The 18,917-nt window shown below is 37.9% G+C and overlaps 1 protein-coding gene across 1 annotated transcript; it reads left to right on the top strand.

Moving 5' to 3' along the window:
• The first annotated feature begins 3,259 nt into the window (after positions 1–3,259).
• INKA2 (inka box actin regulator 2) lies at positions 3,260–16,520 on the top strand. The gene is made up of 2 exons (XM_053457569.1): positions 3,260–3,382; positions 15,392–16,520. Exons 1-2 carry the CDS (start codon positions 3,347–3,349, stop codon positions 16,409–16,411), a joined length of 1,056 nt encoding a protein of 351 aa, XP_053313544.1. The 5' UTR covers positions 3,260–3,346; the 3' UTR covers positions 16,412–16,520.
• The last annotated feature ends 2,397 nt before the right edge of the window (positions 16,521–18,917 follow it).

The following is an 18,917-nucleotide window of genomic DNA, read 5'->3' as shown; positions in this document are numbered from 1 at the left end:
GAACCCATAAATAGGATTTGGATAGATTACTGAGAGCACTGCTTATTAACCACAAACCCAATTACGTTTAAAAAAAAAAAGACTGGGCATATAATTTACTAGGTGCTATTGATATAGTGTCAATCACCCTAATAATAATCGTGAAACAACCGATAGCCTGTGTTGTGTATTTGGTCCCAATAATAACCATCTTGTTGTTTTGGAAGGTTTCAGTAATCAGTCTAGTATTGTGTGTGCAAATCAGACATCTATTGTCAGTTTTCCCCTCCTTTCTTATTTTACTTGTTCCACAAGAAATAATTGTTAAAGCCTTGCAGCTGCAGATGTCTATGTTACAAGTTGCCTTTTGTGAGTTGCATCATATTGTATGAGACCTAGAAGACAACATTGTTTCGTTTCCACAGACACAAGGCTCGATTGGATGTCCCTACACTAACTTCAAAACTAGATAGAGTGGCCATCATGTCTCACGGTGATTTCATTCAGAACATCTACCTAAATTAGGAGCTTGGGGTTCCAACTTCTCAAAAATTGTTCATATTCTACATTTAATATTTTTATGGACTGTAAGGGACTTATTATAGAACTCAGAGGCAAATTGACAGCAATATCTTTTTACCGAGAGTCATTGCATTAAGATTGAGGATGACCAGGAACCGCCTGGTTATACAGTGCCTTTTGTTAACTCTAGTTACAGTATTGAACCACCATTTATCCAATGACATTATAATATTTTAGAATCCTTCCAGCATACGTGGTAGGGGCTAATACAGTGAGGGAATTTAAACATGCATAAAGCTATTTCGAGTAGACAAGACCAAAGCCTGGTTAAGGTCTGAATCTTTACAGCAGGGAAAATGGCCAGACTAGATGGGCTGAACGGTTTTTATGAAATTCTATGTTTCTATATTCATTAAAGAAAGTGCAAAACCAGGAAATATAGGACAATAGATTAACCAACAGAATACAAAGAGTAAGATAAAAGTTTTGTTTAAGGTTTTCTGGTTTGTTATTTTTCTGTCAAACTTTTTCCTCTGCTGCCATGAATACTCCCTAAAGATTGAGTCATTGATGTCATTATTGAGTAATGACACAATAATTCTAAATTAAATTACCATTTATTGCTATTGGTAATTTTAGCAACTTTGTCCAAATTCTGGGCTAAAATGACAACTCTTTATCCATGAACAGTTGTAAGAAAGATTGCTGAGAAGTTCATGAGGAACATTTAGTTAACTTGAATGGGTAGGTGAGTGAATGTTATAAGTGTTTAGGGGCAGAAATTGGACAGGCAAGCTGTTAAGGGTCAGAGATGGCACAGGCAGGCTACTTAAGGGGCAGGGGTGGCACAGGCAGGCTACTTAAGAGGCAGAAGTGGCACAGGCAGGCTACTTAAGGGGGCAGAGGTGGTACAGGCAAGCTGTTATGGGGGCAGAGGTGGCACAGACAGGCTGTTTCAGAAGCAGAAACTGGCTTAGTATATAGTGATTGGGGTCATGCTGCACTACTGTCAATGTCTGGCTCAGTGCATAGTGATAGGGGTTACGCTGTACCACCATCAATGTCTGGTTCAGTATATAGTGATGGGGGTTATGCTGTACCATATCTGGTCAGTAAATGTTATTTATATATTTATAAATTTATATATTAACTTATTAAGTTAATAATGTATTTTTACAGGTCTCTAGTTTTTTCCAGTTGACATACAGTTTACAAATACGTGAAATAAATATTCTTACCAACTTTATTTTTTATTGTGGGGATTGCCACATACAGGTTGCCAAATACTCTAGGTACACCCCTGACTAAAACATTTAATTTGATTTTATTTGTTTGATTTTGTATTGCCATTCTTTCAATTTTCAGGATTGTGGGGGTTGATCAGCATCACCTAGAAAGGTAAAAGTTTCTTAGTCTAATTAGTGCTTCTGTTTTATTATTGTGCTTTGTAATTGATGAGCCTGAACCATTTGCATTTCAGACACTGGAGGGCAGTAGAGGAAATCCAAAGAAAGAGTTGATTTTTAATTCAAAAACATTTAAACTTTAATGTTAAAAAAATAAACCTATACTGTACAAAATATCACATATAATTTATGTATTAGCTGCATCTGGGGGAATTTTATATAGTTATTAGTATATGCGAGGGGTTAAAAAGCTAACTTACCATTAGTCACTGGAGCTGCTTGAGAATGAAAATGATTAATTAATTTCCTCTGTATCTGTGATTAATCTAAAAGTGTATAGCTGATTTCCATAGAGACGTCAATATCAGGGTTGATAACACAAACATGTCATTGCCTTCAAGTTATGTGAAATATTTATTTGAACTTATAATTGAATTTGATAATTTATAATTATAATTTATAATTTGAATTTGAATTATAATGTTAAAACAAATTATATGTAAAGGAGGTTATATCTGTTATATACTGGGATGACATAGTGAATGTAGCACAAGGAGCGTATAATTTAAGTATATCATTTGTCCATAGCTGTACCTGGTTAGTGGATATAAAATTCTGTACCTACACTTCCAGAATGTAGGGTTCCTAGAAGATACATGGACAGCGTGCTGTATTAAAGTATAATATTAAGCTATCGCTTTAATAGATAGCGACTTGGCAGATCTACCTTTTCTACATTGTTGCAGAGTATGTTAAATCTTTTATCCCAATTGTAATAACAGGTATTTTTGTTCCAACAGGTATGAATCAGTGTAAGACCGTTAACAATGTCTAAATCTTTCGTAATTACTGTACACAAAGGAAAAGACAGCGCTGTCTTCACCTATATAACCATGTGCCACCAGCCAAAGGAGATGTGAAGTAATTGCCAGGTGGGAAGCGATTCATTGGAGACTATTATAGTGGTGGCATGTAAAAGTCAATTTTATCTTCAGCTTCCCACCCCCTGCTGGGCTCTGTGTTCATAATCAACGGTGCTTTGTATTTTTCGGTATAGCTGCCTGTTCGTCGAGGGAGCTGGCCTGCCATTGGCTGCTGGCAGAGGCAGCTATATCCTAGTGTATTATTCACAGCCTTGGGAAGGACTGGCTGTTCAGAGAGCACTTTTCCAAGTGCAGTTGTCAGATCTGGCTAAGCGAGCTGTGCTGAGGATCTCTTTTCCCATATTCCCGGCTCCCAATGCGGAGCACACCACTGAATCCCTGCCTGTACATTAGGTTTCCGTAAACTGCAAAGCTTTAGTATCAGGGGGAACCAGTTTGTATATATATGACGTACGCAAGGCTGTAGCAACCTTTATCCATGCCGGATCCTTCAGGTTTGGAGACTATCAAAACCGAGTAAATGGACTTCAACAAGTAAGCACAAAGAGAAAAAGCATGGATCAGTACATCCTCAAGCTAAAACAGGAATTGGTAAGTGATTCGTGGAAGGCAATGAACTCAGGTATAAAGTTTAAAGGTCTAGGGGTACAATTTACAAGTTTAGAAGTAGGATATCCAATAGATTGTAAAATGTGCAAATTAACTTAAATGATGTGGTAAACTAGCTGGAATAAATTTGGTTTGTTTTTAATCATTTTTTTTTATTCTGAGGTTGTTCTGTCAGATTTTCCATATCTATCTTTTTATTGTTGTACCCTTGGATACAGTTATTGCTAAACAATAATTATTATTATTAGGTGTACATTTAAAATCAGGCAGTATCAGAAAGCAAAATCTTCGTAAATCTGAACATTTCTGAATGAAAATACCAAAGTGCAAAGTATATATATTTATATATATATATATATACCCCTGTACCCCAACACCCCTGTGCTGCCCAAGGACTGAGGAAACACATTATTTAATTTTTTACAGTAAAATATAGGAGACATAGTGTAAAACAGACCAAAAATCAGACAAACATGAATTAATGCATATTTGTAACAACTTCAACATTCAGTAAAAATCCATTTCGTGGCCCTTCTAAATCTAAAATGTAACCATTTTTATAACTACAGTAAAAAATGAACTAAGTGTACTACAGCACAATAGAACTAAGTGTCAAATGTGAACATTTTGTGATTTTTCTCCAATATTGTCCTGCTGAGTATTGATTCTTTTCTGTGTCTGAATACGACCCACATACCACAGGGCAGCACTTTACGTGTCAGGGGTGGCCTGGCCCAGGGGGCAAAATTCTTAAAACGGGAGAGTTAGACTTGGACTGACCCGGTCTCGGAGGTGAAATGCAATGAGGTCACGTAACATTACGTGACCTCAGAGGGCAGTCCAAGCAAGGTAAGCTTGTGAGATGTGTGATTTAGCGAGACGTGATGTTTACGTCAGTCAGATGTGATGTGTGAGGTAGTGTGGTTTGAGGTAGTATCATGTAAAGGTAGTGAGATGTTATCAATAGCATGGTATGATGGAGTATGTTTTAGCATAAGGGTGTGATATGTGTGTGTGTGATATATTGACTTTGTATACTGGTGTGTGCTATTTATCAAGGGGCTGGGGCAACTCAGCTGTACCTGTCGCCCAGGCCAGAAGGTTTTACAAGACAAGTACAGAGTTGCCAGGACCTGAGGCATTTCACATGGGCACCACTTCCCACCTTATATGTTCCATCACTGTTTTACATGACATAATTAGTAGCACTATTAACAGTTGTACAAAAAAGTTTGTACAGTAAATTCTAGGTTTTAGCCCCAAGTATGTTAGACTATATAGTGCTTAAACATATTGAGGGTAGTATAATGAGCTCATGGGCAATGACATCTATGTCCTGATTAAAAATCAAAATGCTCTCAAAAACATATTTTGATGAAAGTCCAGTAAGTTTGATCAAATGAAAGAGCAATCTTTACTAATCAATCTGACGCTGTGGGGACATATTTCAGTAAAACTGTCTCTTTAAATGATATTTTCTTCAATAACAAAGAAACCGTTGGAGGGCAGGAAAGGAGTTATAGCTTATATTTAATTATTTTAATATTTAACGATATTTAATTCTTTTGGTGTCTCAAAAGTGCCTAAAGCACTCCGCTATACAGAACACAGCAAGCAGAAGAAAATGCATTTATTTATTGATGCGCTTTGTACATTGGAGAGCTTTTGTCACCATAATCAAGGAAGAATGGTTGTCTTGATCCTGTTCCTGATTCACAGTTCATTTGCTGGAGGTGTTCCTCTACTGGAACACCTCTTCATTGCACTGAAGGGAACTTAAAATAATCTGTAAACTCAACTCATGCCCTTCCCGACCCTATGCTGTGCTGTGTCTACACAGTTGGCGCGTCAACAGCCGAACTGTCGAAAGTATAGTTTATTTTGTTCATATAGTAAAACAATGAAGTTAAAAAATAACAGGAATTAAGACATTCTGAAGATTTCAGACACATGATATTGTGAAATGCTGAGATTCTTGCCTTCTAGCTTTGTCTCTATAATATTGTTATCTAGTCTTCCAATGCCAGTAGGTAGTTGCCTTGTGTGTCTAAACTACTACTAACTACTTACTTCACTGAAAGGGTGGTGGGTAAGCAGAACAGCCTCTCAGAAGAAGTGGTAGATGTAATACAGTAAAGGGATCCAAACATGCATGGGATAAGCATATGGCTATCCTGAGTAATAAATGTTCATTTGGGCAAATAAAGCTGGCTATTCACTAGCCGCCTGTGGGAACAATGACATGATGCCTGTTACTACACTCTTCCATGTACTTAGGTCACCTGTTCCGGAAGAGGCTGTATAACAGAGCAGTAGTCTAGTGAAACATAAACACGGTGACAGAATATTCTGTGTCTATTGTAATGAGACACAACAACTGCTATAGCAGGGCATTCCCATGCACAATGGCCCCACAGATAGCAGACGACTTTCCCATCCATTCCTTTGGTCTGAAAGTGACTTACCCACCACTGCTTACCCACCACTAGTAATTGTCTTCTCAGAAGTCTTAACCTGGTATAAATTTATAGACCCAAGAGACATATTTCTATTTAATCGTTACAACTCTTGCTTAAAAACGGTGCACTCTTGCATGTCCTTAACTACACGGTAAGCTTCTCGATGTTCTACAGTAAAAGACCTTTAATCATTAGGAAATATTTAAAGTGGACAATCGTAATAATTTAGGGCATTTGTCCATCTACAGATAGGGGACACATACATATGATGTCACAATCCAGCTCCCCTGCCAACCTGAACATGCGTGTAAGTTATCCAACACTGGACACGTGATAACATGAGTTGATGAGCTGACAAGCTTACAATGAGAGGAGAACGGAGGGTTGTTCAATGCAAGGGAAGTAATTAGTTATGCAGATTGTGCCACAAAATGACACCAGACCACCTTAAAGGAAAACTAACCATGAATGAAGCCTTAGTAACTGAATACAGCAATCGATAGATGATAGATAGATAGATAGATAGATAGATAGATAGATAGATAGATAGATAGATAGACAGATACTCAACAGCCAATATGGATACAAGTAATAGTAAATGATTTATTATCACCATTCTTTTTATTTGCAAACTAGTGACAACACATGGGAGTAAAGCCATGTCAGATACTGACATGTGGTTTTGGGTATAAAACTACTATATTCTCAATTAAGAAACATATAGTGATTTGCTTTTATGAGTTGATTGCATTTAAAGATAATTGAGATCTCATGCTGTACAACATGTTACATACAATGCTAGCACACAGTTTTATTATTTCACATAGGAAATTAAAAATGCGAAATATATGGCAACATTTCATGGATTGTTTGGCATTTTGGACATTAATGTTTTTTTCAGTGTTACAACAATGGTACATACGGTATTTCCAGGATCTCCTTGTATAAGAACAAGTGGCCCTCTGTCCCCAGCTGGTAAAAAAGTTGTAAATGCCGTTAAAAATGTGTACCACAGTCAATGACATAATGAAAGTCTCCACCAGTTAGTTTGAGTTACTGAATACTACCCATGAAGGTAACATCATTGATATTGAATGTTTGCTTATATTTTTATTTTGGCATGACCTAATTATGGATAGATGTTATTTTTCGTTCCACCAAGTCTAGTCTATGCTTTCCGCTCCTTTGCTTTAACCTAGTTGGAATCATGTAGGTGATGCCTTCCTCCTGAGAGTATTCTTACTTTCACCCTACCTTTAAGTGGACAACCCTATGGAAAAATTGTAGTGTGGGGAGTGATTGTACAGTTAATTCTGTACTTACCTGTGAACGGCATGTTGTGCGTGAATATTTGTATAATAATATTGGATTTTCAAAAAGAAATTCTGACCTTATAATTATTATTGCATTTAGATCAAAATTTTAATCTTATTGCACTATTTTTTTTGTGTATACTATACCTAATAGACGTTATTTGACCCATTTTTAATTTTAGGTCATTCCATACGGTAATTCCGCTTTCATATTATACAGCGAAAAACATATGCGATGAATAAACAGTAATAACAGTGCACTGTAATACAAATCTAGGGTTAAACTGCCTCAAGGATCTCCATCCTTTGTTCGCAATTCCATGGTGTTGAGGTGATGAACAGGCTCTGACATGCCCCTTAGTTGCACAGCGGTGAAGCCTCTGGATTTGCATATAGTATTAAGGGTTTAATTAAGTCTCCAAGTCTCTAGTGATTTGCATAAAAGCAGAACACGATTTTGATGGTAGCAGCTAAACGGAGCTTCCGTTCCTGTGATAAGAGCTGAACGCTGATTTGACCCACTTAACATATAGCCCCTTTTGTTTGTAGCAAGAATTATAAACCATGATTTCCCCCACTGTGAAGTGTTGATATGCAGCGTAACTATACAAAAAAGGCATTTTATAGAATATTTTATTGGCTGATGTATATTTCCTATCAGTGTTAATTGGAGCTTTTTAATAGAAAGTGAAATATAATGTTTACTTAATATATTCTATTTTCTATTCTGTTTTTTGCATGTTTGAATAAGGAGGAGATTTACTGCCCTGTCCCATCTGCTATAAAATGGATAAGTGAAAACCAAAAATATTCAAGACTCCATTTACATATATACTTAAACTTATCCAGTTGAAAATTGTTCAAACCTTTCAAGCGTAATACAATGATAAAGTATTAAGTAACCCTAATCTGTCTCTCAGTCAAAGATCCATTTGACAAACTAGCAGGAAGGAAATGTAGAAAGTGTGATCATAACACTATAAAGAAACTCCAGTTAAAGGGACAGACTAGTGAACCATACAGCTCCATCAATAAATAATTCATATTTAAGTCAATGATGTGGAGATACCCGAAATGTCAATTATATATATATATATATATATATATATATATATATATATATATATACATATTTATATACATATATCTACTGTTCTGTGCTACTGGCTATGATGTTGATATAAACCAATAACTAATAATATATATATGGGACTCTTGTCTCTATTACTGTAGGACTATATCCCGGTCATTTGCTGAAAAGATTTATTTTGTGGGAACCGCTACCACAAACAGACTACTATTTTTACACACACCCTTATTATATTTCACTGTCTCTTTATTTGCCTCTCAAACATCTCCTTGTGTATTCCTTTTTAGGCTAGACAAAGCTCTTTGGTTCTATGACCGGGTTCTGTAGTGTTGACATGTGTCGGCTGCCTCCACGCCCTATACACACAGGAAAGCATGTAACATTTCTCACAGGTCAAAAGTGATGTGCTACAGAAGTGCTGTCCAACCTTTTGAAGAAAGAAACGCTGATTGTGTTTCATTGGACCAGGGAAAGTAAAGTAGTAATAAATAACTTTCAATTCTTTCAAGAGAGGGGGCATTTATTCTGTACATGCAGATAAATGGTGCCGAGCTCTATGTACGGTCATAGCTGCTAACAGCCCTGAATTTGTGAGAACAGGCAGAACATCTAGGGTTATGTCCTACTTTTCAGTTGTCTCTGTTATCAGGACTGCCAACGGCTCTGTATGTCCAATGTCCAAGTTAGACCCTGTGCATACACAAATAGAGTAGGTAGAAGGTCATGTGACATGACACCACCAGTATTATATCACAGGATCCCAGGTATCCCTGAAAAAAGGCCAGCTGCCTATACTGCGTAATGGCCTCTAAAACATGCAGCTCTCTGTCTTTGATCTGTTTGATATAGTCTGAGACTATATAGTCTTAGATGCAAGCAATTGACTGTTTTAGAGAAATAGCTGAGACGGACAAGAAGTGATAAGAATCTTCAAACAAAACTCCAAAATAAGGTTACTAGAAGCAGACAGATGTTATGTTACTGGGCTGTTTGTAAAATGATGCCTACAAATCCAGGTTCCAGGTGTTCCTTGTGGCCAAAACCTGATGACTCTCCTGCCTCCAGGCACAGATGATTGACCCGTTAGTCTAACATTGTGGACATACGTGCTGCAGCAGCTTCGGTTGCATCTTTGGAAAACAGCTTTAACCTTTTAGTCCTATTGAGGTCAAAAAAGTGTATTTCACACATCTAGGATGCTAATTTCCCACAACAGGCTTCCATATGATTATCAGAATACAGGGAGAAAATTGTCACTTTTAAAGTGTATTTTATGACAATTACTTAATTTTAAATGGCTCTGTAATTGGGGCTATAGAACCTATAATATTAGCGATTTGTGTTGTTAAAAAGGAAACTTTTTGTAGCAGCAGTTCTCAGATTCCGAGACTTAGCTATCATCCGTATCAGAAAGGATGAAAGTTATGGTAGAAATGTTATGGCAAAGGTCTGAAGTCTTTCTAGAAGCATCTAAGGAAATACATACAACTTGAATTAGTGCAAGTCACGCATACTTCCTCAGCTGCTTTCTTTGTTATGACCAGATATAATAAGCATGAAAGTGTTAATGTTTCGGGGAGGGGGTGATTTCATCCCAGGGCAGACAGTGGTTGGTATGTGTCAGCAACAGCTGGTCCTTCCGTGTTCTTCCTTTCTCAGATTGTGTTATGGCTTCCTGTGAAAACATCTGGTTTATTTAGGACTAAAAAGAAGACATCTGGACCAAGCTTTTCAGTGACATCCAGCAGTCTAAGATTAAATTTAATAGTTGTTTAGTGAGAAAAGAGAATAGATTGCAAGCACACTTTTAGTTCTGTGAATCCACTTTTTTATTTGTTAGAGTACTTATGACCTGGTTGCCCATTGCACAACACTGTGTACATCTTCTATAGTTCAACATCGACCAGTCCAGGTATGGTGAAGTTTGAACATAATGGTTAATACAGTCCTTAGCTGCTGAACGGTTTAGAGTTTGTCCAGGATCAGGTGTCAATTTATCCACTGTTTGGTAGCTCCTTTTAAACCTTTTTAAGTGAACAAAAGGTATTTTTTTTACCGTCATCACATACAGAATCTCACCGATATCACCATAAGCCTAAGAAAGACTCACCAAGAACAGCAAGAACATCAACTTTAAATAGTAGAGGAAGTCTCAGCAGCAAAAAGTTTTAAGTTCCAATTTTATTTCTAGTTTTTGTAAATCCACATAAATTGTTCTATAGCATTGTAACCCAATATTAATCTGGTCTGATTGTGTAAACAGCATACCTGGCGTCTTCTCTTGGTGGGCCTCCTGGAGCTCTTCTTCTTGAGAATTGGGTTTGGGTGGAGGCACACACTGGGCTAACCCCATGCTGTGGAAGTGAAAATGGATAAATGTTATTCCCTTGCTTGGAGAAAAAGGAACGTGACCAAGTGAAGCAGTGATTCACCTGGAGACTCTGGGTCAAACCTGGAGCGTTCCCAGGTAGTACAAACTGGAACGTGCGGGGAAATTTAGATTGTTTCACTTAAAATTCCAAATTGCATATGCAAGCAATGGTCTTTGTGCACTACGCATGCTCCCTAGCATGCCAGAGAAGAACGTAATAACTAAAGTGAGGTACATAAGGAAAGTACAGCGAGGAAGTAAGAGATGTAATATGAAGCACATTTTATTTTTTTTGTGTTTCAGATTTCAATATCACTTTAAACCTGTGAGAAAATGAAAAGGAGATTATTTTTTCCGTAATAGTGATCCCAAGTTCATGGGGCAGGGTGTTTACGGTACCTGGTAAGCTGATACTACTTATCGCTGCAGGGCAATATGCACTGTTTTAAAACATTTGCCACTAGAATAAGCTTGGTTCATACTTGGAAACTATTGAGTCTGACATGAGGCATCTACAGACCAACATGTAAAAAAATAACAGCCAGAATTTCAGAACCAACTTGTTCTTTTAAGAATGAGGAGATTGTGTATGTTGTGACTAGCAGTAAATGTAGCTATAATAGGCCACATATGCGTTTTTAGTTTGATTGAGCAGCTTTGTCTAACACCATCCACAGGTTACAAAGTACTAAGGTGTCTGGATAAGCCATGTTTCCAGAACATATACACATTACTTATTCCGATACCTGGGAACACTCAATGGGTTTGCTCTGTAGTCTCCCCGAAGACCACCTTCTCCTGGACTCTGGGCCAGAACAGGGAAATCTCTTGCGTGGCTTTTACGTTATATACATTTTGTTGACCAGCACATGTAAAGTATAACCGATTCCCTTCTGTAAGTTTATACATCCCTCATACTGCAGAACAGCACTTTAGACATCCCTGTCATCAACACGTAAAAAAGTATACAGCACATCTCCTGGAAAAAAGGTTCAATGTGGTCACCTTAACCCAAGCTGGAGTACTTTTACAATAGAGGTCCTGGAGTACTATTTATTAATGGAGACCTGTTAGGTTTAGAGGTTTTAGCGCAATTTTAATTGGTCATCAAACTTACCGCTTACCGCATATATGGGGCTGAGATCTGTATATAATTGTATGATCAATACGCAATAAAAAATTACATTTAAAAATATTATTGGAAAGTTACCTTTTAATGGTTAAATTTAGTAGATTTACCGGTACATGTTAGAAAATAGCTAGTGAAATGTGTTAAATACATTAAAAAAATTTTTTTTTATTTATATACCTTTAAAGAATAAATGATGCAAGGCATTTGTAACTGATTTTGTTTTAAAGTTAGAATAAATGAGTACATTATTTGGAGAAAATATGATCATACAGTGAAAAATCCTTGGACAGGAAATTAATATATTCCTTAAACTTATTTGTGTCACACAAAAGTGCGAGCATTATCAATGGTACTGTGGCAGCAGAAAATACTCAAAACAATAACGTTAATCAGGGCTAATACGTAGGTACTTGCTGGCACAATAGACTCTTTGCTCACTTCCTTCCTCCGATTTGTCTCTAAAATTGTTGCTTTGGATAGTTGACAGACAAGCCCCGCTGAGTACATATGCACGGGGTACCGTGCTCATTTCTGTCCTCCCTCCTGAGCTAAAGTTAATGCATTGGTACATACTGTGGTTCCTGGGATGCAAGCACTTGGCATATGGCTACAGATCTTGCTCTCAGCCAGTCCCTGCGCCGTTCTTACTTAGCCCTGTGACAGGAGGGAGTCGGACAGCTAATGAAGGGGCAGCACGTGCTGAGCTGTTCATGAATGGGTATTAGAGCTGGCTTTCTGCCATCCTGCCCCATGACATCACCGTGCGTGTCAAAGCTTATTAACCTGTTCAATGCGGCTATACTTCCCACCACTGATCTCTGTGTTTGCAGCTTCAGAAAAGACTTTCTACCAAATTACCAAAAAAAAATCAGCAAATACAGAATTGTTTATTCTATTCCATACATTTACTGGTGTCTTTTTACTTGCTGTTGCCTTGGTATCTTTGTAGTCTAGGGCTCCTCAGCCTGAAGTACTAACCTAAAACCCTAATCGTACATCAAAGCCCCAAACCCACTAAAACAGCCGATAGGAGCCATTGCTACAAGAACCATTGGGCGCTATGAGTACTGCAATCAAATCTTTTACATTGACTATTTCATTTAGAAAGTTGTGACAGGATCCTAAGCAGTGGAAGGCTTGGCGTGGCTCGGGTGAGAAGGGGTTAAGCGCTCTGGCTTTGTCTTAATCTAGCAGGATAATGACAGCCAGCATTACTGTTATCAGAACAAATGAATCATGGGGAGAAGATGTCCGTAAACACAGAGGAACAAACACCTTAATTTGCAAAATGGACAACCAGCCATTATCATGAGTGAGTGCTTCTAAGTTCACTGGTTTATATTTTCATCCAAGAGTGGACATACGTGTAGAAGGGAAGATACACCGAGGCATTGATCTACATGCAGTGTATAGCACTACTTTTAGCAACCAACATTTTAAAGCTGCTTTCCTGAGCTTTTACATACAGTATACAACACTAAATGTAGGACGGCATGACATCTCAAATGGAAATTAGGTCAGTGTTCGTTTGATGGCAGAGAACAAAACACATGACCATTGACATGGTTTGGGAAGAAAAGGTCCAGGATTTGATCTCCTATAAATCAGAGGGCAAGGTTCAATTTTGTTCACATTTGGATTTGACATGGCTGTCATCCATATTTATGGCTGCTTTGGTGGAGGTTGGAGTGGTATTTGCCGGTGCTGATCTTCAACAATCGTGATCACAATCCATTTACTTTTTTTGGGAGATTGTGGCATTGGGTGCAGTTAAGGTCATCCACGTGTTTCCCTGCGGTCCTGGTAGACATTTACATGTATTCCTCGGCGTGCGCAAGACCTTGCGTGTGCTCATCAATAAACAAGTGGGAGAATGAACGTTATCAATGCTGGTGATGTTTTGTTTGGAATATATAGATATATAAAAAGGGGACAAGGTAGTGGATGTTCTATTCTTTAATTTTTCATAGTGATAATTAGGAACACTATTTGTAAGGAATCAGTACAGCAAAATGTAGCATGTGTATTACCTAAACTCATAATGCCAATAAAGGTGAATGCTTTGAGTGAAACCTAGAAATGGAGCGGTTAAGAAATGTAAATGCCACTTAACCCCGATGATCTGTTGCTCTAGGAAATTAAGCAACATTTCCTCTACATTGTGCTATAAAAGGCAACAATGGGTGCAGATTCATGATTTGAACGTTAGCTATAGACTACTTATATTGGGGGATATTTATTAAACCATGATAAAATTAAGGTTTACAATACCTTGTAATTGATTCATTATGCTGAAAACAAGGCTTCACAAAATAATATATTCTATCTATCTATCTATCTATCTACCTATCTATCATTTTTTCTAATTTATGTACAAAACATCTGCATCTGAAAATCCTTCTCTTGAAGCTGCAACCCTAGGCTTAGCATATTGAAACCCCGGGCAGTTGTCAGCATGTATTGATCGTAAGATGTCTCATCTTAGGTTTGTAATCTAATATCTGATAACAAATGGCAAAGAGAGAAAAGAGGAAGGAAGGAATGAGGGCCTGAAACATGAGTGCTTACTGAGAACCTCAAATGCACTTTTCCATGTTCACTAAAATAGACCATAAACGTGACCTTGTTTCTGAACACTTTAAAATAGGCAGCAAAGCTTGCATTCATATGGGGAGTGCAATAAAGGAAACAATGACTATAGACAATTCTCTTACCTCCACCATTCCATCACAAATAAGTAGAAGAGCTACTACAAAGCATACTAAGTCATATTGATATAGTGCATTTGGTCCATTAAACAGTTCAACAATAAGGACTTTCTATTGGCTCCTTCAAATACTGGCCCAAATTCAGGACATAATAGTACACCCTACACGTTTTACAATGCCGGGAGATTGGGGCTCTCCCTTGTCAGCGGGAATCAACAGCTTTAGTGTAACAAGCACTAGCACACCTGAACTGTTTATAATATAAACATACATTTGGGCATTTGTCAACTCTGACAAAACTAGAAGCACTTCTTCTTTTACGTGAAGATCCAGTAGGATCCTGCTGGGATCTCTGATGACCCCTTGCTGGCTGATCACATATACTGCCTTATAGCCCTAGACAGTTTAGGTTACCATTATATTTCCCACCTATGTATAATCTATGATGGCACAAATTGTTCTGAGGACAGTCAAATCATTCCGAACAGCAAATTATTAAGAAGGGGTTTGACAACATTAATACAGGCATAAGGAGTTAATCATTAGGTTGAGTATTGCAGGTAGGCACAGACTGGCCATTGAGCACCATTGACAGTGACCGACAGCATTTCAGACTTACCTTTACCTGCGCCCATGCTTATCATCGTGGCTGGATGCATGTGATTTATCAGTTGATGTCCAAAGCTGACTTTACTAGTTTTGCTACAAAAACAGTTACAACGGGCTTGTTATATCTTTAATATTTAATAATAATGTGTGTACAAATTTACACACATATGTATGCACACAGGCATTTACTAATTACAAAGGGAAATGATATTGCGTATACCTTTGCATTGTATTGAGTATATATTTGCATTCTAGGTACCCAAATATTTGGGACATATTTAACTGCAACTTTTCTGTTATTTTCCACAGCTGTCAATGAAAGAAGTTGGAGAAGACTTGCAAGAGCAGATGAACTCTATGATGGGAGCACTGCAGGAACTGAAACTCCTCCAAGTCCAGACTGCTCTAGAGCAACTAGAAATTTCCAGGGAACCAAATCAAATTCTGCAACAGAATCAACGTTGCCAAAATGGATGGGAAGCTTCTGAGGCCAGGCACAAGCCCAGCCAACAGACTGAAAAACCAATGGCAGATGGGCAACGTCTAGACAACAGATCGTTGGATTCCAGCCGAGGGTCTTGTGCTAGAAGCTCTCCCAGGTCTGTGTCTATGCCAGGTGCAAGACAAGGTCATCAAGTACTATCAATTCAAGATGAGATGGAAACAAGATTCACGTCCTCCTCTGCCGTTTCATCTGCAGCGTTGACTTTGCCTACTTATGAACAGCAACTCAAGAAAGTAGATCTTCACAGCCAGCATCCTACAGATTTTACAAGTGTCCCTCTTGATCAAGAAGACTGTATGGATGAGCCATTTCTTGAAGAAACAAAAGATTGGACATCTTCTCTCATGTCCCAAAGCCGAAACAGACAACCTCTTGTGTTGGGAGACAACATCTTTGCAGATCTTGTTGGTAACTGGTTAGATTTGCCAGAGTTAGAAAAAAAAGTAGATAGGAGCGGCAATCTACGGAGCAACTATAAATCCCAGGACATCTACAAAAAGCTCTCCCTTACAACCAACTTCTTCAAAAAGTTCCTAAGAAGCGTTCGGCCAGATAGAGATAAACTTCTGAAGGAGAAGCCTGGCTGGCTCCAGGCTGAAGAAAATACCCCACAGATATCTAAGAGACCCAAAAAAGCAAGCAAACAAAAAGGCATATTTTACTTCCCATCTCCAAGTGAGTTCAAATGCACTTACAACAGAGAGAAATCTGTCAAAAAGGAGGAAAAAGTGACTGCCAAACATACAAAGTGTGCCAACAATGGGCAGATGCGCAGAGACCCTATAGATGCTGGTTTTGACATGAACACAGTGGTTTGGGTGTAACACAGAGCAAGGAAAATGCAGAAGTTTGGTAAATTTAACGGTAGGGAAGGCATTGCACATGAAGTGGTCCTTGAATTCAGCAGTGCTGAATCATGGCAAAGGGTGGAAACTATCCTCCTTCAGTTTTTGGAGTATTGGTAGTATATTCCAGTAAGATAAAAACAAAACATAAAGGAACCAGCTTAATCATTTATACTTAATGGACCGAGCAGGACCTCAGTCCAGAAATGCACCAGTTCCACTGTGAAGAACGGTTTGGAATAGAGAACCTGGCTAAATCTGATACCATGATAATCCAGGATAAGAACAGGTTTTTGTCCATTTGCTGCCAAACAGTTACTTTATTTGTGAAATTATCCTCAAATAATAAGGTAAACTTTGAACCGCTGGCCTAGAAACCTGTTTCCAGACTTTTACTCTGTTCATCAAAATGAAATACGGTATACATATCCAATGTCAAGCTTGAAAAACATTGGTAATAATGATTAGGTGGCAGAAAAAAATAGCTATTAATTGAAGTATACATTTTGCAAATGCTTCAATTCAAATGAGACAATTAGAGGTCTGATTGCTGAAGGTATTGGTTGTAGTTTTTAGTTGTAGACTTCAATTTTTATTTTGGAATTTACTTTACTTTGCCCTGGCAGATTTCTTTGGAGCAGGACAAAATCACCTAGAAATGTAATTCTCATGTTGGATAATTGAGTCTATTTGCACCATTATCATACTTTCACAGGGCTACCCAGAGCTTTGCCTGTCTTCTGGGGAATGGCTTTGTGTGCAGGCAAGGCTAGCAGTGTGAGGGCCAGAGATAGCTATGTACTATTTAGGTCTCTCTAAGCCCAGAAAGTGGAGGGGAAGTAGAGATGAGCAAAAACCCTCCGCTTGGAGAAAGAGGAAAATGACCCAGAGACCTGGGGGAGCAGCGTTCCTGGGTATGAACTTTATAGAAAGCACTTAGGATGAATGGATCAGGCTTTATGTGGAGTATCATGTAAACATTCGTCTATAACCATTTACCTTTGAAACATGAAGAGTCTTTCTTAAAATGCCCTTCAAGGCTTGTATTAACTGAAAGTAACACCAAAGTATGTTGGGTAGAGGCTACATGTGTATCAGCCCATATTCCGTTGTGGAAGACACAGCATACCAGAGTGTGCATCTACCCAAATGCAGGACATCGGGTTATCATGCAAGATACTAAATACTTAATACTAAATCATCAATAATCCCTTAAACATAAAGGCATTTCACATAAAATACAGTTCTCACTTAACATTGTTTCGTTCAAGGTTATTTAATAAAAACGTTGATTCCTACTTTCTTCTGAGCTTACATTTTCTTGCTCTTCTATCTTCTATCTCCTTTCTTCTGCTTTTGTCTTTTTTTCTTGGTTCGTGTGTCTATGAATCGGGCCAGCCTGTGCACTGGGAACATCCTCTACCCAATCGGAAGCTACACTGTTTTTGCAGATGTACACTTGGAGGCCTGATTTACGGACACATGGATCAAGAAAGAAGACACTATGAAAAGGCAAAGGCAGAAGAAAGTATACAGGAGACTTTAGAGCTGCAGGAAAGGAGACAGGCGCATGGAAGCGGTTGGTGGAAAAGGTAGGGAGACTTTGGAATTAACCACCACATCCACAGTGGCAAAATTTCATCTATGAAGAAATATGTAGAAAGGCTGTTAGTTCAGTTTCTACATGCTACTATATCACAAGCATGATTTTAGGTATAGAGGTGATCATGTGCTTAAGCCAACTTTCTAAATCACACCATCGTCTCCATGCTGACATTTTCCCAAATAACAGTTTACCATATGTTCTTCTGTTACCAACTTCCAGGTTCCTTGGGTAAATGTGGTGATCGTAATGTGAATTTCACTTAATTAAGAAATGCCTAAATGATTAATGGAAACTCTAACATCTTCTCAAACGTCAATCAGTTAAGTTAGTTATGAGAAACAATCGGCACTCAATGTGGAAAAACCACTGGTTCTTAAACAGACCTGGCAATTTGCTGAATTCTATCTTCTAATGGGCAAGATCACAGCTGGTGTCTGTTATTTCTCATTATATCTTATACACACTTATCCATCTTTCATATTCATCTTTCATATTCATTATAATGTTCATTGGTAATATTATTTAAATAAAATACTTTTTGGGATGACTTGGAGTACAGAATATATATAGTAGGTCAGCACCTTTTACCTTCATTCTCTTATATTAGGTACCTTTAAAAGGTATCATCTTATACGTTGTTATGACTACTAGTTGTACTAAGAGTTTGTTAACTTAAGAGTTTCTTAAGAATATTTTTTTCTGCTTCTTTCCTACTGGATCACTATATAGCTCTCAGTAATAACTTTTAGATGATCATTCCTGAGAATAATGATCAATATTCCCAAACAATGAACCAGGGCTTAACTTGCAGTGGTGTCTTTTAGCCATGGACCCTGACAGAACAATAAACAGACAGATTCTCAGACTTTGTAACTTAAA

This window comes from Spea bombifrons, chromosome 2 (genome assembly GCF_027358695.1).
Source record: "Spea bombifrons isolate aSpeBom1 chromosome 2, aSpeBom1.2.pri, whole genome shotgun sequence".
Taxonomy (NCBI): domain Eukaryota; kingdom Metazoa; phylum Chordata; class Amphibia; order Anura; family Pelobatidae; genus Spea; species Spea bombifrons.
Note: the sequence above shows the minus strand (reverse complement) of the source record. Positions and strands in the feature narration are given on the sequence as shown.

Coding starts and splice junctions, on each gene's coding strand:
- INKA2 (XM_053457569.1), top strand. CDS start 3,347: ATGGATCAGTACATCCTCAAGCTAAAACAGGAATTG. Junction 3,383..15,391: donor TCAAGCTAAAACAGGAATTG/GTAAGTGATTCG, acceptor TATTTTCCACAG/CTGTCAATGAAAGAAGTTGG.